Source organism: Anomaloglossus baeobatrachus, chromosome 7 (genome assembly GCF_048569485.1).
Source record: "Anomaloglossus baeobatrachus isolate aAnoBae1 chromosome 7, aAnoBae1.hap1, whole genome shotgun sequence".
NCBI classification, from domain to species: Eukaryota; Metazoa; Chordata; class Amphibia; order Anura; family Aromobatidae; genus Anomaloglossus; species Anomaloglossus baeobatrachus.
The window spans coordinates 50,950,900-50,975,786 of record NC_134359.1 but is presented as its reverse complement, the minus strand read 5'-3'; the positions used below and the strand labels follow the sequence as shown (position 1 = coordinate 50,975,786).

Genomic DNA, 24,887 nt, shown 5'->3' with positions numbered 1-24,887 from the left:
TTGTTATGAGCTCTTCTTTGCCAACAAGATCAAAGAGCCAAAAAGTGCAGTTCTCAGCTAGATGTGTCCCTTAAAACGGACTTGTCCTCTAACTATTTACATATGGAAATTACTATAAAAGAAGTGATGAGTGGTGAGTTAGGGACTCTCCTTCTGTGGCAATGTGTACAGATTAAGCCAAGTAAACCTTGTACTGCTCATTACTCTCAAAGGATGGCTATCTTCAGACTTTTGGCTGCCAAAAATGTGATCCCAAAAGTTGGATTTTTTTCCACCTTTGTTGGTTGAAAGTAAAAATATTTGACATGACCATATGCTACTTTGACCATCTATGAAAGTAATCTGTCGCCCTAATTTGCTATTTTAGTCTAGCATGCTCTTGGTTGGATTATTCATATGAACATCCTGATGTGCAAGTGATCACCCACAACCGGATTGATTATAGTCCTAATTAGAGATGAGTGGATCTGTGGAAGTTCGGTTCGGCGGGTACAGCCGGATTTCAGATAAAGTTTGCTTTGTGACCCGGACCTGAATCCCACAGGAAGTCCCTAATTGGGCAGTTCTGGTCTTCGCCCACATGCAGCCAGCCATAAACACATCAATTCCGGGGGAGGGTAGATGGGATTTTTCCATTTTTTTTGTGCACCCTACGTCCGATCATGCTGTTGTTACCCCCAATGCGAGCCGTTCAAACACTGCAAGTGGCTCTCACTTGGCTGAGTACTGAGCATACCGGAGCATAACGATGCTCACTCAAGTGGTTTGCATACGTAAAGCATCTCCAAACTCAAAACTCGAACTCTGTTTTTTTTATAAAGTCTATTTTCGGTACGAACACCGAACCTCGGGTTTGCTCATCTCTAGTCCTTGTTTTATAGCCAGCTTTAAGGGTTGTGGTAAAAAACTGTAGCATGATATCCAGATGTTAACGCATCTTGTTTCTCATGAGGTTCTCAATGTGAGGAGGTAATGTGAGAAATCAGCAAACCAAATCAAATAATAGTATTATCATTGTTTGCTCTTTGTACAAACCTGGAGATACTTTCCCAGGCATGGATCTCTTTGGTACTCCAATAGGTTGAATAAAACTTGTCATGCTCATTGGTATATTTTTCAACCAATAAACAAATAAAAAATTAGACTTTGAGGCAGCTGGTGATTTTTATCCACATTTACTGTATGTTAACTGCGCAAACAATGCCGAGAGAAGAATAAAAGAGTTATCAACTGCTAAAATCACTATAGCAAGATATTGGTCCATTCTAATATGGAAGGTAGATCTTTATCTTTCTAATGAGTTAAATCTTATAAATACACTGGAAAAGATTACACTTTTTCACGATCAAGGCAATAAATCTCTCAGTGCAATAACTGGGCCAAATTCCAAAGCTTAACCTCATTTGAATCAACGTAATAATTAATTTCACAAACAATTACAATCGTCATACTCTTTGAGAGGGAGAAAAATATATATAGAGTCTATACCTATAGAAACCCTATACATTTTTTAGATATACCATTCTCACACAAATGTGGCAACCATTGAAGTAAGACTCAGTTTCCTCCCCCACTCCACCACCATGTACTCCCCAATACCATCTTACCTAACTTTTCTTACCTAAACCTACCAATGATCTTTTTCTCTTGATTAATATTGTTATTTTTTTCCATTTTTGCTTAACTAATAATGGTATTGCATTTTCAAAAATAAAGAATATATATACAGTGGGTGATTTAAGTATTGAATACCTCACCATTTTTCTAATTTAATAAAATTCTAAAAGTGTTAAGCGGGCTTTACACGCTGCGACATCGCTAATGCGGAGTCGTTGGGGTCACGGAATTCGTGACGCACATCCGGCCGCATTAGCGATGCCGTTGCGTGTGACACCGATAAGCGATTTTGCATCGTTGCAAAAACGTGCAAAATCGCTAATCGGCGACATGGGGGTCCATTCTCAAATCTCGTTACTGCAGCAGTAACGAGGTTGTTCCTCGTTCCTGCGGCAGCACACATCGCTGCGTGTGACGCCGCAGGAACGAGGAAGCTCCCCTTACCTGCCTCCCGGCCGCTATGCGGAAGGAAGGAGGTGGGCGGGATGTTACGTCCCGCTCAGCTCCGCCCCTCCGCTGCTATTGGGCGGCGGTTCAGTGACGCCGCACGGACCGCCCCCTTAGAAAGGAGGCGGTTCGCCCGTCACAGCGACGTCGCCGGACAGGTATGTATGTGTGACGGCTGTTGTGCGACACGGGCAGCGATTTGCCCGTGTCGCGCAACAGATGGGGGCGGGTACCCACACTAGCGATATCGGGACCGATATCGCAGTGTGTAAAGTAGCCTTTAGTGACATGAATTTCTCACCAGATGTTGGTAACAAACCATCCAAACCACACAGGAAAAGAAATCAAACCATAAATGTGCATAAAGTTATGTGTAATAATGAGAAATGACATAGGCAAAAGTGTTGAACACATGAAAAAGATAGGTGCAAAAAGCCATGGAAGTTCATGACACCAACTAAAATCTATCAGCAATTAAAAAAAACAGCAATTAAAAAAAAATCATGGCACTTAATGAAAAATAATATCAACTGGTTCAACTGACAACCTATAATAAGGTGTTTCATTACCAAGGTGCCACATACACAAGAAACATCTCATGATAGGTAAAACCAGTGAGCTGTCTCAAGTCCGTCACAACCTTATTGTTGCAAAACATACTGATGGCATTGGTTACAGAAGAATATTTAAACTACTGAATGTTCCAGTGAGCACTGTTGGGGCCATAATCCGGAAGTGGAAAAAACATAATTTCACCATAAACCAGCCTCGACCAAGTGGTCCCCTCAATATTTCAGACAGAGGAGTGAAAAGTATTATCAGAAGAGATGTCCAAGAGCCAAGAACCATATCACAAGGAAATTTTTGCAAGCATCGCCGACTGTCATGGCGGCGTCAGGATCTGTGGAAACTCCAGATTCTTACATTATGCCTGCTAACTTCTCTGATGTCTGTGATCAGTGCAGGGAGACTCGTTCGTCAACCCACAGACTTGTAGTTCATAGGCAGGCTAGAAAGAGTTAATCTCTCCTAGTTTGCTTCTTAATCACCTTTTGTCACACGCTATGGTAGAGCCAGTCATGTTCATTCTCCTCTTATATATGCTGGCTGCACTATTCCATTAGTGCCAGCTATAGGTTGTCTATACTGGTCTAGTGAGGTGGATCTATTCAGACTAAACTGGTGGTTGTGTGAATTATTGCTCTGAGCGGTTGTGGTGTTAACCCTTGTTATCCTTTTGTTGCTGCTTAGCTTTACTTGCTTTACACTTTAGTTTCTTACTATTTGATCCTGCAGTGAGACTCAATTTCTGTCATCCCTGTCTGTCTAAATCTTTGTTACCATAACACTCCTGCCCCTTTCTTCCCTGGGGGGAACAGATTAGCTTAGTTCAGGAGTACAGTAACACATAAGACTCAGGTCTCTAAACCATTAGGGGTAACTCTGAGGACTGGGATAGGCTAGGGTCCTCTAGCACGGAGGACAGTATAGGAGCCCATTGTATCTGCTTAAGTATAGTCACTTCGTGACAGACCTCCTGTGGAGAGCTACAGAAAGACTTTTAAATCGGCAAGTACAATTGTTTCAAGGAAAACAATATATGCACTCAATATCCATGGCCTGTATGCACGTTCATTATGCAAGACTCCATTTCTCACTAAAAAGCATGTTCCAGTGGGTTTAAAGTGTGCTCAACAACATTTAGACAAGCCTGTGAAAAACTGGGAGAATATAGGCTGGTCATATGAGACCAAAATAAAGCTCTTTGGATGCCATAATATATATTATGTTTGGAGCCTAAAAGGCACTGCATTTCATGCCAAAAACACCATACCAACAGTAAAGTGTGAAGGTGGCAAACTTTATTTAATTTAAGGAAGGATGAATGGATAAATGTTGATAAACATTTGCTGTCACCTACCGGGATGATACTAAAGCCCATAGCTCATTGAAGGAGCCCACAGGACCTTCAGGATTTGAAGAGTGTTTGTGAGCAAAAATGGCCCAAAATCACATCTGAGCAATGTATGGAACTAAATTTTCCATAGTATTAAATACATTTTAGAAAGCATGTTCAATACTTTTTCTCTGTGTCATTTCTCATTATTACACTTAACTTTAATTCATGGACATCTATGGTTTGATTTCTTTGGCTGTGTGGATCGAATGGGTTGTTACCGACATCTAGTGAGAAATTCATGCCAATATCTTTAGAAATGTATTTATTTAGAATGTTGGTGACATATTCAATACTTATTTCAACCGCTGTATGAAAGTTATCATAACTACACAAGAATGTAGGAATCTGGATTTTCCATACACCTTTTGTGGGTCCACTAGGGTGAAAACATTTTTTTCCAACTTTAGAGAACTTTCCAAATAAGTTTTTGTTTTGTCCTTTTTGAGGTTTTGTATAGAAGTTTGAGTAAGTCAGTTGTGACTAAAATGCTAGGACATTTAGAAATGTTTAGGGTAAACATAAAGTAGTCTTTAAGCAATTAAAATGTTCCCACAATGATAAGCAGTTGGGTAAACCAATATAATTGGTTGTTCTTTATCTGGCATCACACTGGCATATTGTAGGTTTATATAAAGAAAGGTAATTTGTGTGGACCAGCAGAGTGAGATGCTGTGAAAGAATCTGACGCAAATAAAAGATGTGATGAATCTAAAATAAAAGAAAAGTTAGAACTTCTAAAAGTTCTAAGATTATGTAGAAAAATAAAACTCTTAAGGCTCGTAAACTCAGCTCAGAGGACCTACAAACCTATAGCCATTGTACATTGTACCTTGTACATTGTGATTTCCACAACAGTATGGTGCACTTTTCTTCCCAAAAAATTGGGAGGAAAATAAGGGTGCGTCTTACAATCCAAATATAGCTTACCGGGGGGGATGGTGTGGAGAATGGTCACAGGAGGCAGGGGCAATGCTGCGGGCGGTGTGCTGCGGGTGCTGTGTTGTGGGCACTGTGCTGGTGCTCGCTGCAGGTGTTGAGGTAGTGGCTATCCTGAAAATGTCAGCAGTGTGGGCTTCAAATAATGGCGCCCAGGGTCGGCGCGTGCACACATGGTAGCTCTCGGCTCAAAATCTCATCTGCACAAGCACTGCCTCTGGCCCTTTGATCTCCCAGCAGCAGACTTAAGGAAAATGGCACCCGGAGGTGGTGCATGCACAGATGAGATCTCGGCTTGTCATTGAGTCGATAGCTCAATCTGCGCATGCGCTGATTCCATATCTCTGAAGCCAGCCCCGCCAACAGTTTCTGGATTTTTCCTGCCACACAGTGCCCGCAGCAACCATCAGGGACATCCACTGTACCACCCGCAGCATTGCTCTACTCCACCACCGCCATTGCCTCCTGTGACCTTGCTCCACCGCCGCTGCAGCCCCCCCCCCAGTAAGACACCACCGGATTATAAGATGGACCCCTTTTTTTCTCTAACTTTGGGGTGTGTCTTATAATCTGGTGCATCTTATAAAACCAAAAGTCCGGTACTTTAAAGAGGTTGTACACCTAAAACAAGTTATTAGCCATCCCCAGGATAAATAATAACTTGCTGATTGGTGTATACAAAATGGATACAGCCGCACACTAAATGCCATCAATATATAAGGGAACTCTGGTACTGCATAACTGCTATATGAAAAAATGAGATTTTTAGTTTATGAATTGGCCAATGTATATAAGCCCGGAAACCAACGGCAAGGTAAATCTCAATATTCTGGGTACCTAACTGAAATGCCACTATCTAGGTTAAAAACATCCATGTATGGGCAGCTAGACTAAAAATCTACCTTGAAATGCCACTATCTGGACTAACCTCCATGTCTGGGCAGCTAGGACTCCTGGTATAAGGATTATGAACACAGCCTGGTTTATAGGGCGGAGTGCTCAGTCAGAAAGAAACTCACTGCTATTATTTAACAAAAAACTGACCCGCACATCCTACAAGTGTGTATAGGTGCCAGCTGAAAAAACCTAGCAAATAAAAATGGATACAGCCGCACACTAAATGCCATCAATATATAAGGGAACTCTGGTACTGCATTACTGCTATATGAAAAAATGAGATTTTTAGTTTATGAATTGGCCAATGCATGTCCCTTATATATTGATGGCATTTAGTGTGCGGCTGTATCCATTTTGTATTTGCTAGGTTTTTTCAGCTGGCACGTATACACATTTGTAGGATGTGCGGGTCAGTTTTTTTAAATAATTGCTGATTGGTGTGTCACACAGCAGGAATCCACAATAACCACCTGTCACACCTGTCACCTGTCCAAATGAATAAACTTTGCAGAATGCTGGTTTCTTAAAGGTATCAGGTAGGTTTAGCTGTGCATGTAAGATTTGCTGACTCTTTCTGGAGTCTGCAATATCTTTCCAGAAACAAATAAATTAATCTCTCAAATGCCTCTGGTGAAATGTTGAGAATAGTGATTCGTGAGCACTACCATGTTTGGGTGCTCGGTACTCGTTAAGAGCAGTTGGATGCTCTAATGGGGGTGACTAGGGTACCCGAGTATATTGGAAGTCAATGGGGGATTCGAGCTTTTTTTCAGACAATTTCTCTGAAAAATGCTTGAGTCCCCCACTGACTTCCATTATCCTCTGGTACTCGAGTCACGCCTATCCGAGCATCCAACTGCTCATTATCAGTACCAAGCACCCGAGCATGGTAGCGCTCGCTCATCACTAGTTACGAGTACCAAACACCCGAGTATGGTAGTGCTTGCTCATCTCTAGTTACTAGTACCGAGCACCCGAGCATGGTAGTGCTCGTTCATCACTGGTTACGAGTACCGAGCACCCAAGCATGGTAGTGCCCGCTCACCACTAGTTACGACTACCGAGCACCCAAGCATGTTAGTGCCCGCTCATCATTAGTTATGAGTACAGAGAACCCAAGCATGGTATTGCTCACTCATGACTAGTTACGAGTACTGAGCATCCAAGCATGGTAGTGCTCGCTCATCACTAGTTACTAGTACCAAGCACCCGAGCATGGTAGTGCTCACTCATCACTAGTTGAGAAATATTTCCTTATGGGCGGCAATAACGCTTGGTAGTTCAGAAAAAGACTAAATAAGACTAACTGTTCCACTTAGCATTGTACAAAGTAGAAAGTGTAATACGGAGCATTCCATTTCAAAATTCAAATTGTTGTTATACTTTCTGTGTTAAATCCACCTGTTTTCAAGATCATTCATTAAAAATCTTCCATAGTAGTGGAACCTATATTCAAAAAAATATTTGAATAAAACTCCCTTTAAAAATGTGCTTTTGTGCTGAACTGTAGGGATGAAAAACAATCAACGATGACATGACACCCACATAATTTATGCAACAAGCTTTTTTTATTTTTTAGGTTTTTTGGCACTAGGAGTATATTATACTGAAATCCATGATTAGAAATGTTAGATGAATCATTCTGAAAATTGCTTAAAATAAGAAGAAAAATAAATGTAGAGTTCCTCTGGGCTATTGCCTTAATGCACTGAGCATAGTACATAGTGTTCTAAATAATTCTCTGCCCATTCTACAAGTAATGACCAGTAAATCAAACTAATGAGATCTCTTTCAATTTACTGTAGGTTTTTACTGGCATCTTTACAGCGGAAATGGTTTTTAAACTGATTGCCCTCGATCCATATTATTATTTTCAAGAAGGTTGGAATATTTTTGATGGCATCATAGTGAGCCTTAGTTTGATGGAGTTGGGCCTTGCTAATGTCGAAGGATTATCAGTGCTGAGATCATTCAGATTGGTAAGAAAAATACTTTTTACTTTAGCTGTATTTGTCATGAAGCTATTTTATAGTAGCTTATTTTTTATTTATGCACATATTGTACTATTTTATACTGTTGCTTCTGCAATTGTTTCTCTGCAGTGGTAAAGTCTTCCAAATTTTACCATGTAAAATTCTACTTAATTACTGTTTCCTATACTTTTTATTAAACATTAATAGTTTAATTATTTACTTGTCTTGTCTAATCTTTGGTTAAAAAATGCATTATTTTCATCTTTATAGCTTCGTGTCTTCAAATTGGCGAAATCATGGCCAACGCTCAACATGCTGATAAAGATCATTGGTAACTCGGTGGGGGCTTTGGGAAATCTGACCTTAGTGTTGGCCATCATCGTGTTCATCTTTGCCGTGGTCGGTATGCAGCTATTTGGAAAAAGCTACAAGGAATGTGTCTGTAAAATCGCTGAAGACTGTGAACTTCCTCGCTGGCACATGAATGATTTCTTCCACTCCTTCCTGATCGTGTTCAGAGTGCTATGCGGAGAATGGATTGAGACCATGTGGGACTGTATGGAGGTGGCGGGGCAATCTATGTGCCTCTTGGTGTTCATGTTAGTGATGGTGATTGGGAATCTTGTGGTAAGTACTGTTTATCATTACTGTTTTTCATTATTAAATTTGCTATTCAACCTTTGTAAATTATCCAAATGCCTATCTGTTCATTCATGTCTTCTTTTCTCATCTATTTCCTCAAGATTTTTGAGAGGCAATAGATCAGATCAGTTTCTCTAGATCAGTGCAGACTGTTTTACCATTTTTTATAACCCTGTGATTTACTATATCTATTTGAAAACAGGATATCAGTTTAATAAATGGAGACATCTCAGTTTTGTTTGTTTTTTTTGGGTGTTTTTAAAGAGAGATATAAATGGTCTAGTCTGATAGAAAAATAGGCATAGTAGTTAGAGATGAGCAAACCTGAAGTTCGGTGTTCGTTACAAACTGAGACTTCTCCAAAAAAAACAAAGTTCCGGTTCGGAGTTCAGGTGCTTTACGTATGAACACCACTCTCGCGAGCATCGCTGTGCTTGGGTACGCTCAGTGCTCAGCCCTGTGTGAGCTGCTTGCAGTGTTTGAATGACTCACACTGGGAGTAACAATAGCATGATCAGTATGCACCCAAAAAATATGGAAAATAACTTCTCATTTGCACCAAGAAGTGATCTGTTTATTGCTGACTGTGTGTGGGCGGAGACCTGAACTGCCAATCAGTGACATCAAATGAAGTTCAGGTCAAGTGCGGGTCCAAAACCGAACTTAAAGTTCAGCTGGACAAGAAGAACCCGAACTTCAATGGATCCGCTCATCCCTAATTATAGTTTGAAAGTTATATAAGTTAATGTGTTCCTCAAAAAGCTGCATTTTCTAAAAGTCTCAATTTCAACGAGATTGGTTGTGTTTGGGGGGTTTTCAATTTTCCCCTGATATCAAGGGTAAGAAAGATAAGACTGCTGCCTTTGAACATCTCCGATTCTCTTCAACCAAGCCAAGCGTACACATTTATGAAAAGGATAAAATAAATTTTGTCAGTCGAATAAGTGTTTGGCCTTTACCTATCTAAAGGATATGGCCAGCCTAAATGTATGTCTATGTGCAATAGCTATCTTTCAGATGAGGAAGTTTGTAGCCACATATAAACTTGCTTATTTCTTAAGACCAATGAAATCCAATGTCTTTACCCATTTCAACTATGCAGCTGTCCTTACAAGGTTATCCTAATAGGACATGAGATGAGATCAGAAGTATTTCCTTTAATATTTTTTCATTGGTCATATTCCCATTCTACCTGTGCTGCCTTTAGCATGCCGTTTTGTTTGGAACTGTAACTGATTAGAGTTTGTAATATCTATATTTCTTGAATCATCTATTCGATAAGAAGCCTTGAAATTAATGACAAATGTGTCCTGGGTGGGTTACTGCATTATATTCTTTCGAGGGTTTGGTATAATCTTTATATGAAATATTAACCACATATCTTTTTATATACTGCTTAGGTTTTGAATTTGTTCCTGGCCTTGTTGCTGAGTTCATTTAGTTCCGACAATCTCACAGCTACCGACGATGACAATGAGATGAACAATCTCCAGATTGCTGTGGGAAGGATACAAAGGGGAATAGATTTTGTTAAAAAAACAGTTCGAGAATGTCTCCAAAAACCCTTTGTTAAGAAAAAGAAAGTTCTAGATGAAATCAAACCGTTGGAGGAACTTCACAACCGGAAAGAAAGCTGTCTGTATAACCATAACGCAGTTGATATAAATAAAGACCTAGATTATCACAAAGGTGGAAATGGAACTACCAGTGGAGTAGGCAGCAGTGTGGAGAAATACATTATCGATGAGAGTGATTACATGTCATTCATACATAATCCAAGCCTCACGGTTACTGTCCCCATTGCGGTTGGGGAATCTGACTTTGAAAATCTCAACACTGAAGATTTCAGCAGTGAATCCGATCTTGAAGAAAGTAAAGAGGTAAGAAAAGATTTTTAACTTTGTTTTATTGAATAGCAAAAGATTTTTTACAATTTGTTTTTCTTTTTTTAATTTTTTTTTTTAATTATTTCACAAATTCCAACTCTGCATTACCGTATAAACTATCCACTACCATTATTTGACAAATGTTTATTAATTATTCTGGTTTTTTTTCATTAATTCATACACTAATTTTGTCTTTCTTTATCGTGTATTTTTGGTTTTATATTTTTTGGATCTCTTGACTTGTTGATGGAATTAGGCTCAATTTCTTTCTGTTAGATAATTAGATTTTTGGTAATGTTTTTATTCACCCTTAATGGATTGTAAAATGTATAAATTAATGTTTGGCCTTTAAGGAAAAATCTCTAATCCTTAGTATCAGATAGTGGGAATTTGATGGCACAAAGGATACCTTTATTTTTACTAGCAATTATCTGTATCTGTGCTAAAGATTAATAGTGTAGTTAACTTTAGACATCTTAGAAATAAAGTCCCTACTTTTACAAGAAGGAACATTTTATATTACTTTCCTTTATTTGTGGTCAACGGCCAATGCCTTGCCGGATGAAAAATAACATACCACACATGGATCTGTTGTACTAGACTTTTTTATTTTCTTGATCCATTGTATTGGACTAAATTTTCCTGACAGGGAAATCGGACATAGGCAAGCAATAAAAATAAATAAAATGAGAATGGTTTATCAGTCCATTTGGATTTAGAGACAGCCCTACCTACAATTAGAAAATGAAGACACCGTAACTCATGAAACTAATGTAGTTGAAGGTTCCCCAAAAAATTTTTGGGGGCTTTTTTTGTTATTCCAATTTGAACTACAAACTCATAATATAATTACAAAATACAAAAATATCACCAAACAATTGTAATTCACGCTAAACAGCAATTTAGGAAGAAAAATATTCTCAAAAGAATATTTTCTTTATTTTATTATTTTTTTACTTAAAGAACCAAAACTTATATCTCAATGTGGGTGACAATATTCATATGGAATACGAGAGGTCTGTATTCTACTATATTATATCGTTTGTAGAAGTAGCTTTAAAGTGGAGTTACTTTAAACATTAGAGGACTGCGTTATCAGAAATTTCTGTGCGTAATATTATTATTGGTAATCTTTCCTTTAGAAGGGACCGCTACTACAAAAAACAGGGCCAGGGATAATTCAAATTACCCTTCACTTTCCAGCAGATATCAAAATACAGGCACCATTTACATGAGAATCAATGTATTACAGCAATACTGCTGTTATCAAAAGCTGGCTTAAAATATTAACTAGCGACATTGACAAATGTATTTCCAAATACATAACCATAAAGGGATTTTTTTTATCAAAAATAAGCTTCCTAAATAAATTTGAAAAAGCATTTTACTATCAATTTTAAAAGACAACATTTCCCTATATAAATGGACAATATTATGGTTAAAAGAAACTGATGAATCATTAATGAAAAATTGATTTTCTTGTAATCTCTTAAGCCTATTTTATATTCAGCCAATTACTCTCTGTCGTTGTCTTAGATGTGATCATTTTCTATTTAAGATTGTTTGAAAAAGAGGTTTTAGATGTCTTGTAAATATTCTCCTATTTCAAGGCAAAAGTGACAGTTGATAAATACTGCTAGACCCAGGGGCAGCATATATTAGATGACGGCTGTATAATTTCAGCCATGTATGTCTGACTCTGGATCCCTGGGATGTTTCAAAGAAAAGCATACTTGGATATGAATAAATCTGCAAGGCTATGATTGATCCTCGGCGGCTCCTCCCCGCTACAGATGAATTAATCCAAGGTTTTCGAACCGAACACCGACATAAAAAAACAAAGTTCGGTTTTGGGATTTCGATGCTTTAAACTCCACTTGTGTCACCATCGCTGGGCTTAGATACTGTACTCTTGGTGCTCAGCCCTGTGAGAGCCACTAGCAGTGTTTAAATGGCTCGCACTGGGGATAACAACAGCATGATCACATGTAGTGTGCAACAAAAAAAAAATTGAAAAAGACCACCCACCCTCCCCTGGAAGTGATCTACTTAAAGCTGTCAATATATGATCAGAGACTCAAACTGCCAATCAGTGTTTTCAAACCGGGCTTGGGGCTTGTTCGAACCAGTGGAGGTTCGGTTTGATAGCTGCTAGCTAGCTAATCTCTACTTCCCACTCCCTCCTCTAGAGTAACAAGTCTCACCCAGTGTGGTGCCATAGACTTGTCTTTCTTACTAATCACCCATGCAGCATAGCCCCCGGTGGCTTTTAAAGTATGAAATCATACAGCTAGTGTCTGATATACAGCAATAAAAAGAGAAATCCCGCTCCAAAAAATCCAGAGCTCTGACAAAGGACAGAAGTGTCTGAAATGAGTAGACATTTAATTTATGGTTGTATTGCCCTTTGGATGATGTATTTTTTACCTTTGCAATTTTTGCCTATTTTGATTTTATAGCAATCTTCTGTAATAAAGCCTTTTGATTTTAACTGGGATGTTTTGGAGCTGGATTTCTCTTTTTATTGCTGCCTTTCTACATCGGACAGGGTGGTTCTGTGCTCTATGGAGGTGAAACCCAAACACAGGTGAGCTGGCTACACACACACTGCTTATAGCATCTGATATATGCTGCCCTTAAATCAATTGCAGGTTCCCTTTAAAACAAGGCAGCTTTCGTTAATCTATTAATACACTTTCAAAGACAAATGGTATGGTTCTAGCAAGGTAAAGTAGTCAGGCAATACAATTTTAAAACCTATGGGTAATATGCGTCCCTGAGGATACTAGTTGTCTGTCACTAGTTTAAACCATCCCACCGTTAGTCATCAGTAAATTTCAAGAGAAATGTAAAGACTGGTCCAATTCCCACTGGTTGAAGTTGAACGGAGCTTTTTGCACTTGGTGGGTTTCATTTGAGAAAAAAATACATAGCAATGCACAATTTTTGGCTTTGTCTTGTGGAAATACTTTTACTAAGCAGATACTCAGAGGAGTTTTGAGGAAGAGTATGATAAAAGTCTGGATTTTTATGACATATATCTTTTTTTACTTTTTGAACATAAGTGGAAAACTTTGAGGTATCAGAATGTGCATGCAGTTACTTATCAAAGGCTATATACCGGCACATAGAGTCCCTACGGTCTTATATTATAGACCCATGAGCACGCTATATGCTGCCACCTGGTGCCACTATATAGGCCAAGATTATCTCCCAGACAGAATTTATCCAGGTCAGACTATCTCTGTAATACTGCAATGTGACAGAGTATATGAATGTTAAATGAGTACTAGGACGGCTAAAAATGGATTTGTAATACCACTGTGCACACGGGGCCTTTTAGCAAAATACTGCTAACAAATATACAATCTAATACACTTATAAATCATTATCATAAATCTTCACAATTTTCACTGTGAGGAAGGAAAGATATTTTATTTATTACACAAATATTTCATGAGAGAAAATAAAAAATAATCAGTAATAAAGTTTTAACTTTTAACACCAAATGTGAACTACAATACTAAAAATTCTATAATTGTTTACACATTTTTGTATTACAATGTATGTTGGACATTTTCAAACAATTTTAACAATTTCGTCTAAATGGTTATTGAAACTTCTGCGGATAAATACATTTCTGTTGACTTTTAACTAAAATCTGCAAACTTAAATTTATGCTAAAAACATTGATAACTTTTTTTAAGTTTTGTTAAAAATAAATAATAGTAAAATACAAAACCATGTTTAATTTGTACATTAGAAATTTTGTGGTGCTTATGTTCATATTTTTTTTTGTTGATGTTTGTGGTCATTATATTTGTAATTTTAAGTTTTTATTTTAATATTTTCACTATCTAAATAGGGAAATAGTACTGAAATTGCCAGATTATTTATTATATGTATAGAAGATATTTTATCTGTTTATTTAAAAGCACTGATTCCTTGTTATATTTCCAACAGTTTGGAATTTACACAGACAAAGGATAAAATCTACATACATTTACTAAGTTTGCCCCTGTGTTGTTTTTATCATAGACCCCCCAAAAATCATGGGTCATTGATCTTTTATGATATTGCTTCTATTGTGTCTAAAATTTGGAAATTAGATTGTGAGCCCCATTGGGGACAGGACTGATTATATTAGGTATTAGTCAAACCTCTAACATATTATCGTTGTTGACTTTTTAGTTTTTATCCATTTTTTTCGATGGGAGATCACAAATATATATTTAAAAAGGATTTTTATGAATTTAATCACTTTAACAAAATTAAAAGAATGGCTTATAAAGGTTAGGGGTATTGTTAATTTTATCTTTTTTTGTTTTCTTTTTTTGTGCTTGCCTTTTTTTTTACTTCTCACAGGGGTAAAATCAAGCAGAAGCTACCGAGAATGCAACTCTGGTGCTTTTAAACAAGGCAGCGCAACAAGTCACCAGGTTTCCTAAGGTTAAAAGAAATAATATCTGATTACAATTAATTTTTTGATTGGCTTGCATGCAAATCAGCTATGTCCCTTGCCTGTCCATTGCAATCCAATACGAAACATGCACAGCTATTAGGCTTTAGGCTGAGTCATGGGACTCACTTCACAGCATGGTCTATCGAGACTGGCCGATAAAGATATTGTAGTAAAACTAAAAATGTTTGATTTCATTTTTTACTTTATTTTAACTTTCTCAGCTTTTTTAATGCATGCCCTAAACCTATTTTGCTTAAAAATCACAATTGTAAAGTAAAAATGGAGCATGCACCATTTTGAATGTCAATGAGTACATATTAGACTAATGATTTTGTAATATGTTAATTTATCCTGCTTAATAATAATTGTTTTTATTTAAGGAAAAAAAGGAAAAATGTTTTAATTTGCATCATAAGGAATCCCTTAGAAATATCTAAATACATAACAATAAACATTAAAACGGGGACCGCAAGGACCCGGATTGATCGGTAGATGGGAAATTTTCATTCCCGATTGGGAATCCTTGTCACTATTACAAAATTAAGCAGTGTTTTGACACCCTACACTACTGCTTCATTCATTCTCTAAGGAATTGCCAAGCGCTTATCTCAACAACCCGATAGGGGATGTCTAGAGTGGCAGTCAAGCATATGCACTGCCGCTCCATTGTAAAATGGGTGCTATATTAAAAGATGTTATCACCTAAAAATAGTATAGGTGATAACCTGCTGATGAGTGGAGATCAAACCACTGGGACCAGCACTAATTGGCAGAACCGGAATCTTTTACCCCTGAAAGATCCCTGTCCTGCCAATTAGTGCTGTTCCCAGTGGTTTAATGTCCACTGATCAGCTAGTTATCACCTAACCTATTTTTAGGTGATAACATGTTTTCGATAGATCACCCATTTTACAAGTGGATTTGTAAATGAATAAAAATGTAATCCCAAAGTTGGGTAATAAGTTATATCCATATGCTAATCTATAAAGACTAAAAAAAGAGGCCAAATAAAAATAGGCACCTTGACATTTTGGGGTGTAGTAGAGTTAGGCAGCCCCAGAAAATGGCACTTATGAATACCTCTGCTTAATACCAAAACTACCGTGAATTATATCCAGGGAAAAGTATTGAAAACGGTTATCCTTCCTTGTAACTATATACTGTATTCTTGAGGAAATGCATTTTTTCATAGAGAATATTAGGAAATATGAGCATGTCTACTGTTCTGGTATTTAAGACTTATCTTATATTTAGTGATGAGTGAATACATTTGCATGTCCCCTGGTCCAAAGACTAGAATAGTAGACCATAGCCACCAAAGCTCTGTGAACTGCCTTCAACTTGACGGTAGCCCTAGTGCCTTTTCTGATTTATAGGCTGGGCTCAACGTCATCACTGCAGTGTCACAAATGCATGACGTTGCACAAGGCCTACTAATCAGAAAAGGCATTGGGGATCCTGTCAGGTTGGAGGCTTTGATCTGGTCGCCACGGACTACTGGTCTGGCTGTTGAATCAATGTCTTAAAAATTGATTTGCTTATCTCTACATATCTTGATTGCATTACTGCCTGTAGTCTTAATTACAATGGTTATATGGTATTGCCGATTTAGCCCTTTTTAAAGTGACTGTTCACTTCTGGACAACCCCTTCTTAATTGGCCCAGAGAGTTGACAGAAAAAGAAAAAAAAAAAAACACAGTAGTAACCTCCCAGACCACTCCAAATTCAATGCTGCATTACTTGCCAGTCTCTTGGCATCAATATCCAGCATGGGTTATCGTGACCGCTGCTGCCGATCAGTAGCTGTTTTTGGTCCATCAGTGCACCACCCCTTTTTTAAATTGAGCGAGATGTAATTCTTGGGGACCAGGGTACAGCTTTTTCTGGAAAAATGTCAACCTTTCTTTCCTAATAGTATATGATCCTTTTGATATACTTTATTCTCAGGCGCTTGTAAAATAAGCAGACTGGTCTCTTATAGGCCTGCACAGAAGTTAGCCAAAAAGGGGGTAATGAGAGGTAATAAGAGGCATTAAAGGGAACCGGGGCATTAGTTCCCCAGACTAGTCAACCCTCTTTCCATGTTATCATGCTCCTGTGAGTGTGATAACATGAATTTCACGAGCCAGTGTCATCGCCAGCTCCAGGAAATCTCGCGCATGGACACAGCTCATTTTGTCACTACTCCTCTGAAGCTGGGTGTACGCATTTCAGCTTCAGCAAAGTGCATTCACATTCTCAGAAGTGCAGAAACTGCTCTTCCGATCATGCACAGTGCACCTCTCTGAAGCCAGGACACGTTCAACCAGCTTCACAGTGACACTGCTGAAATGAGCCGGGCACATGAGCAATATTTCCAGATGCGGGCGATGATGCCGACTCGTGGAAATCATGTTATCACGCCCACAGGGGCGTGATACATGGAAAGAGGACCAACTTGTCTGGGGAACTAATGCCCCTTCGACTAGTCAAAACCCTAGTTGGCATAGGAAAAGCGAAGGTTATAAATACTTTTTTTTAAACATTGAGTTAAGTGAATAACATTATACAAGGCTGGTCGCATAGGAAATTTAGTCATGTAAATGTGAATGCTGCTGGATTGGAGATCAGAGGGGACATGACAGGTTCACTTTAAGGGAAGGACTTAGTTATTCATAAATTACAATTTGTTTTATACGTGTGTGATCATTTTTTATCTACCATACTAATTTTATTATAAAATTATATTTACTACAACTAATGCAAGTTAGAGCTCAGGCTACCAAAACATATGAGCTAATCTGATTGGTCATCAACTCCAATGCATTTCTTTACTAATTAAGCCATTCAAATAAGTATATAAATAAAAGACTATTAAGAGAAATATAGTAAATGATATTGTCATAATCAGAGGCATAACTATATGGGTTGTAGTCAGGAGCACTTGGACTTTGGTGACCAAGGGGTCCCAAAAGGTCATTTTGGTCTATATGAAAATGCCAGTATTATTAAAGAACAGTCATAGTTGTGAGCCCTGTTAATTTAGTCACCACCTCTCATTCCACACAGGTCCCATACTCTTTGACTTGAGCTTCCTGGTTCTGTCATCAGCACATTGTAAATATCCAAACTGAACATTGGAAATATCCAGAAATTGCCAATTGCTGGTTACAACAACGACTTGCCTTAACCAGTGATTGGCTAAGTGGGCATCTTTGGCCATTTCTAGTGTAATGAGAAGAAAACCAGAAAACTCTGATAATTAGCACCCAAAATAAGATATCCACTGTCACCATTAAAGGTGTGGGTAAAGTTGTTAAATACCAGTTTGCCTTTATCAGTTGGATCAATAGTTGGACTTTTTTCAAAATGGCTACCATTATTATTTATAGACCGTATTTGTATATTCGGCAAGCCCTATCAACTTGAATGAGGATGATATGTAATTTTTGACACAGCTCATGGACAAGAGTGTTTCTGAGACCATTTTAACTTGATTATCTGCTTATCAATTGTGAGTGTTACATTTATACTTCAGTGAAATATAATAATGTATCATATTGTGATCAGCAAAAGCACTTACCCCGTTGGCTTTTGTAGGGGACTTCTTATAAAAAAAAACTGGATTTTATTGTTTTATAACTATTATTTATTTTCTTTTGGTCCCTTGACTTTGTTTTAACTTTTGCTTTGGCTACAGCATTTTGGCAGAGTTTGTTGTTCTGTGTAAATGATGGAAGCATTACAAATACTAAAGTTATCTAGAGGTTGTTAGCAAACAAATTTGTATAATGCACACTTTCTGTACAATCTGCTGCATTCTAAAACATCAGTTGTGAATTTTTAATTTTGTAAAAATCATAATAACCTTTGCTTCATTTTACTGTTTTGCATATAAACCATTAAAAAGTTTCATTGCAATACCATACCTGACCACATGGTGAGCTATTGCAAGGACACTTATCTGCAACCAACTATTAGTGCAAAGTGCTAACATTCAGATAGACACCACCCAATATTCTAGGGCACCTTCGAGTGGTAGAAATTTTTAATGTAGTAATGGTCATGGGACCAGGATAACAACCTACTGCTAAAGAGTAGGGCACCTGATATTAGTCTTATCAGACCATTTCTAAAATTTAATTCCTGGGTTTAGCATCCTATTTCCAAATATTTCTTTATGTAAAGTATCACTTTTGTTTATGAAAAGGCATCTGGGTCAGATATGTACAGTCGTGGCCAAAACTTTGTATCAGATATTCCTATGGTTACTAAAGTATAATTATCAGCATTTTATAATTTTTTAAACTTTTATTGACAAATGCATCAAGTTTATGGAAAGACCCAATATTTACAGTGTTGACCCAAGGTCTCTACACTGCATCGACAGCTGAATATCAGCTTCTAGACTACATACGAACTGATGGCAACACATTCTTACCTTATCAGTGGTTAAAGTTTATTACTATTTCTAGTTTTATGTTTGTCCACCTGCTTTTTGAGAATGAACCACAAGTTCTCACTAGAATTGGGATTTGGGAATTTTCCTGGCCCTAGACCATTTTAAAATTTTGTTCAACAGTTTCTTAGTTATCACTTTTGCCTTTTTGCCTGGACTACATCATTCTGGAAGGAACATTGTTTATCACTAAATTGCTCCTGCATTGTTCGGAGAAGTTGCTGATTGAGGATGTCCAGATCCCATTCTTTATTAATGGTGGTAATCTTAGGCAAATGTGTGAGCCAACCTGCTGCATGCAACTTCTCCCAACTATCCAGCAAATTTGGATATGCATTGTGATGAGCGAGCACTACCATGCTCGGGTGTTCGGTTCTCGTAACTAGTGATGAGCGAGCACTACCATGCTTGGGTGTTTGGTACTCGTAACTAGTGATGAAAGCGCACTACCATGCTCGGGTGCTCGGTATTCATAAGACGCTGTGGGATGCTTGGACAGGCTTGACTCGTGTACCGAGTATAATGGAAGTCAATGAGGAACTTGAAAATTTTTATGGAAGATCTTTCGGAAAAATTCTCCAGTTCCCCATTGACTTCCATTATACTTGGTGCACGAGCGAGTAGAGCCCGTCCAAGCATTCAACTGCTCGTTTTGAGCACCAAGACCCTGAGCATGAACAATGCTTTTTCTAACATGATGGAGACTATACCACAAAACAAACATGGCTAGATGAACAATACATTGACATTTTGGGTCCATGACCAGGAAACACCTCAGATTTCATGCCCATTGATAACCTGTGGTCAATCTTCAAAAAGTGAATGGACAAACAAAAACAATTTGTCAAGGTGAAAGGGGAAAGCGGAGAGGACAAGAGCTCCTAGACTAGTCCTTAGGCTAGGGGTCCTTAGCTATCCCTTATCTTAGAATTACGTCTGAAGGTGAAGATATCTGAGCTGCCACCCTGGCCCTGCTCCTGACCAGCCCCCCTCCCTCAACACCAGAGGAGGGCCAGAACAGGAGTGTGAAAACACCAACAGAGATAGACAAACAGGGGAAACCAAAACTCTATCTCACAACAGGCTCACACAGAGGTATAACAAGATAAGGGTATAGGAGGGAAATAAGAGCAGGGAGGAAACAAGAAGACAACAGGTTTCTCGACAACACCAAGTAAAAAGCAACACATTCACCATCAGGACTGGAACGCAACAGCATACAGACCAACACAGCATAACACTATAGTCAGCATGGGAAGACAGCAAATTCCACCATCATAAAAAGGCAGGGAATAACTGTAATAGTTTTCCAACAACATGTGACCCCAGAGGTAACCAGCAGGCTAGCAGAGTTTAACTCAGAGTGACACAGTTGTGATAAACCCCAAGCACTGATTAGGTAAGAGCCGGTTGATCGGTCAAGATTTGTCCGAAAAGCTAACATTCAGCTGCCAGGGTGAATTGCAAAAACCTTGAAAAATTAGGGTCAACATTGTAAATAATCTTGATATATTTGTCAAAAAAAGTTTTAAAACTTATGAAATACTGATAAATGTACTTCACTCACCATAGAAACATCTGACTAAAAGATCTAAAAACAACCAAGCAGCAAACAACAAAATTTGAGTCTGTCTCAAAAATTTGGCCATGATTGTAGGTCCTGGTAGTTTGCTATTTGCAGCCTTGTATTCGACTCCTCACTAAGAAAGGCTGAAATTGCAGTAACGGTGGTTTACTAAATCATCAGGGTGCACAAATATTATACGGCTTATGATTTACTGTTTTCAAACCTGTATGCTTCCATCATTCTCTATGTACATTTGCTACCACTCAGCGCCGCCATTTATGATGTTATACATTACACGGTAATAACATTACACCGGATCAGAGAATGCAGACTGTGTATGCTACCAGATAAACTACTGTGATAAAAGCGGTACTCATACTTGTTTTAGAATAAGAAATTCCACTTCCAAATTAAAAATGAATGTAATTACATTTGTCGTCAACCAAAAGTGCACAACGCGTAAAGCGGACAATTCTCAGCGCCTAAACTTGTAACCTGCATTTGCAGCGATATGAATAAGTATGAATATCGGGTTGACAAGTAGTTTTAAAATGCACAGTGATCATGGGTGCATTGAAAGAGATGGATGCAATTGCTTGAAATTTAATACTTTTTTTTTTTTAATGGTAACTGATAATTTTTTTATATGTTTTTTTTTTACGTATTACATAACACAGTGTATAAGTTTATTCTTTTGGGTAGAAAATACTTTTTTATTGTCTTGATGGAAATATATTAAATTTGTAGCTTCATTTGTATAACAACAATATAATAAATGATAGAAAAAATAAAATAAATAGATGTGTGAGATACAAAAGCTATAAAAAAAAAGTATGGACTAGAAGAAAAAGGTAAGGCGTATCTAATAAAAGGCTGTAATTTAAAATGTAAAAGTGTTTTGACCGGTTATAGCGAATAAATGGTTACAAACAATCAAGAAACTATAATTATGGCATAGGCTACGTAGAAATGTACTTATTATTGATAAGCAATATATTAATATATTATTTTGGGTTTTTTTATTTGGGAATTTTTCTGTAGAAGCTAAACTTAACTAGTTCGTCGGAAGGGAGCACCGTGGATATCAGACCCCCTGGGGCAGCCGTGGAAGGAGAAGGCGAGCTGGTGGATTTAGAACCAGAGGAGGCTCTGGAGCCAGATGCCTGCTTCACAGAAGGTGAGTGGGAGAACATTGCTCATTAAAGGCTGTGTGTACAGTTCTTTCCTTGGCAGTTGGCCTACACAGTAAGATTATATAATGAGACGAACTTATAAGTTTCCCGAGAAATTATAAAAGCACACATGTTGTGTGAAGTAGAAGCAAAAACATAAAAAAAACTAATTATTAGCCTCCAGAACTGTAGGGAAATACCTTTTATTTTCAGTGGGATACAATGTTTAATAGAAAGAAGATATTTGGAGTAACTTAAATGCTGTTATTGAAATACAGCAGGCATGTTTTTTTGTAATCCTGAACATTTTCTGTAAAGGTGGGTGCATGCAATCAATGTCCACAGCATTTTGGACCAGGAATGTATTCGCTGCTTCCAAATTGTCTGTTAATTGAGGTAGTAAACAAACTGAAGGTACCTATTGGAGGTAGCAATCCTAAAAGTCAAAAGTGACCCTTTAATGATCCTTGTCATATGACTTGGGATTTATGCCAGATCAGAATTTCAATTTGCAGACACGGTGTTTCGGGATGGTTGTCCCTCGTCAGTGCGAAGTATGAGATCTGATCTTACTGTATGAGAAGCTATAGTGGAGTCTAAAGGGGGCTGTACATGCAACGACATCACTAACGAGATGTCGTTGGGGTCACGGAATTCATGACGCACATCTGGCCTCGTTAGCGACGTCGTCATGTGTGAAACATACGAACGACCGCTAACGATCAAAATTACTCACCTAATCGTTGAACGTTGACACGTCGTTCTAATCCCAAATATCGTTACTGTCGCAGGTTGTTCGTCATTCCTGAGTCAGCACACATTGCTACGTGTGACACCCAGGGAACGAGGAACAACACCTTACCTGCGTCCTCTGGCAAAGAGGTGGGCGTCACTTTCTTTCAGCTGCTCTCCACCCCTCCGCGTCAATTGGATGGCTGCCGTGTGACGTCGCTGTGACGCCGCACGAACTGCCCCCTTACAAAGGAGGCGGTTCGCCGGCCACGGTGACATCGCTAGGCAGGTAAGTACGTGTGATGGGTCCTAGCGATGTTGTGTGCCACGGGTAGCGATTTGCCCGTGATGCACAACCGACGGGGGCGGGTGCTTTCACCAGCGACATCGCTAGCGATGTCGCTGCGTGTAAAGTGGTCTTAAGGGGAAAGCTATTCTCCATGCGGAGACTGACACACCTTTCCAGCATGCCAGAGATGAGGAGACTTTAACCCACCGCTTCCAAAACACTGCATTGTACAGTACAATCACAGTGGATGAGATTTATTGAAAACCCATGTCCACTGTGCTTCTTTTCTCTGCAGCGTAAACTGACATGCAATGTGGCTTCCCGAGCCACAGCATGTCAATTTGTGCAGAGACGCGAGTGTTCTCCATGGGGAGAACACAGTGAAAGTCCGCAACCGCCCGTAACCTGATCGTGGGCACAGATAGCTGTGGTCTCCTGTGGAAAACACTCGCGTCTCTGCAGGATAGGACATGCTGCGTCTAGGATGCAGTGTCTCTAGACCGTGTACACATACCCTTAGTATAGATCTGCACAGGGTTGTACAATTTTTATTGCAGAAGAAACATGTTGACCTACAGCAAAGAAAAAAAAATATATATATATAAAAAAAAATGATTAAACACCTACAGACACAATCTATGTGATAATGCTTTTGTGTACTATTAGGAGCAATCCCAATAATAGAAAACGCAAGTCAGTAAATAAATAATAAATAAATGAAGATAATTTTATTAAAATATTAAAAAAGATTATCCACTATTTTTACATTCATGGCCTAGCTTTAGGATAGGTCAACAATGTCTGATCGTCCGGGGTCTGACACCCGGGACCCCCACCAATCAGCTGTTTTTATTGCCGGCCTCAGCAGGCAGCCAGAAATGCTCAGCTACAGAGCTGCCCTATCTTCTGAAAGCAGCGGCAGTGGCTGGGTACTCCAGATCCTCCTACCATTCAAATCAATAGGAGGCTGATGCAGTAACCGGCCGTGGCTGCTATGGAGCAGCTCTGGAACTGAGCATTTCCTGCTGCCACCGCCGGCGTCAAGAACAGCTAATCGGCGGGGTGCAGGGTGTCAGACCCCAGCTGATTAGACATTGATGACCTATCCTAAGGTAAAAGTAGTAGACGACCTGTTTAATAAAGCAAGACAAGATAACACACACATAATAATATTATCACAGGCAAGGTGAAAAAAGCGGGGACACCTGGTAAATACATTAAATATCCTAATTAATAGCTTGACTCCTCAAATAAAAAAATACATAGATAAATAACCTGTAAATATAATCAAATATTTGCCAAAAGAAAGAGTAGATATATACATCATTCATGCATGCATGTCAATAATCTAAATAGTTAGCATGGTGTGGAAAAGTAGCCATAACCAACCCAAATATGCCAACCAAAAAGACCTTATACTGTAGATAAATACCAATAGGAGTTCCATAGTAAATACAAGGATGAAAGATGACTGCAACTCTAATGGTTTAATTAAGTGTAAGTAATACCCATTGTGACAATGTGGGCCCCAAGTGTATGTGGGCCACACATCAGGTAGCGGGATTAAAGCACGCCAGAGTAATTGGTCTCTTTAACAGACCATCTGGTTTATTAACAGGTCCATAAACCATATCAGGTCACATAACATAAAGATGCCGTTCGTTGGCTTTCTCCTCAAAGACCAACACATAATATAAAGTCCACACACTTTTGGACTGCCACCCATGTGTCACTGACCCTTGTCAGTATCCAGACCCCAGGTCCAATCCCAGTTACCTTCCTCTTAAGGTGGCTAGTGTCCTTTCCAGGTTCCCCCTGGCTCCAGCCACATGGCTTTACACATGGACCTAAAAGCCCCTTCCTTCAGA

General features: G+C 38.7%; 1 protein-coding gene across 3 annotated transcripts in view; it reads left to right on the top strand.

The window, feature by feature from the left end:
* The window catches only part of LOC142245037 (sodium channel protein type 2 subunit alpha-like), a 322,264-nt gene that overhangs the window by 226,069 nt on the left and 71,308 nt on the right, over positions 1-24,887 (top strand). For all 3 annotated transcript variants that reach the window (XM_075317284.1, XM_075317285.1, XM_075317286.1), the window contains 4 exons: positions 7,663-7,836; positions 8,101-8,457; positions 9,873-10,352; positions 21,868-22,003. In XM_075317284.1, the coding sequence (XP_075173399.1) occupies positions 7,663-7,836; positions 8,101-8,457; positions 9,873-10,352; positions 21,868-22,003 (1,147 nt within the window). The remainder of the gene's footprint in view (positions 1-7,662; positions 7,837-8,100; positions 8,458-9,872; positions 10,353-21,867; positions 22,004-24,887) is intronic.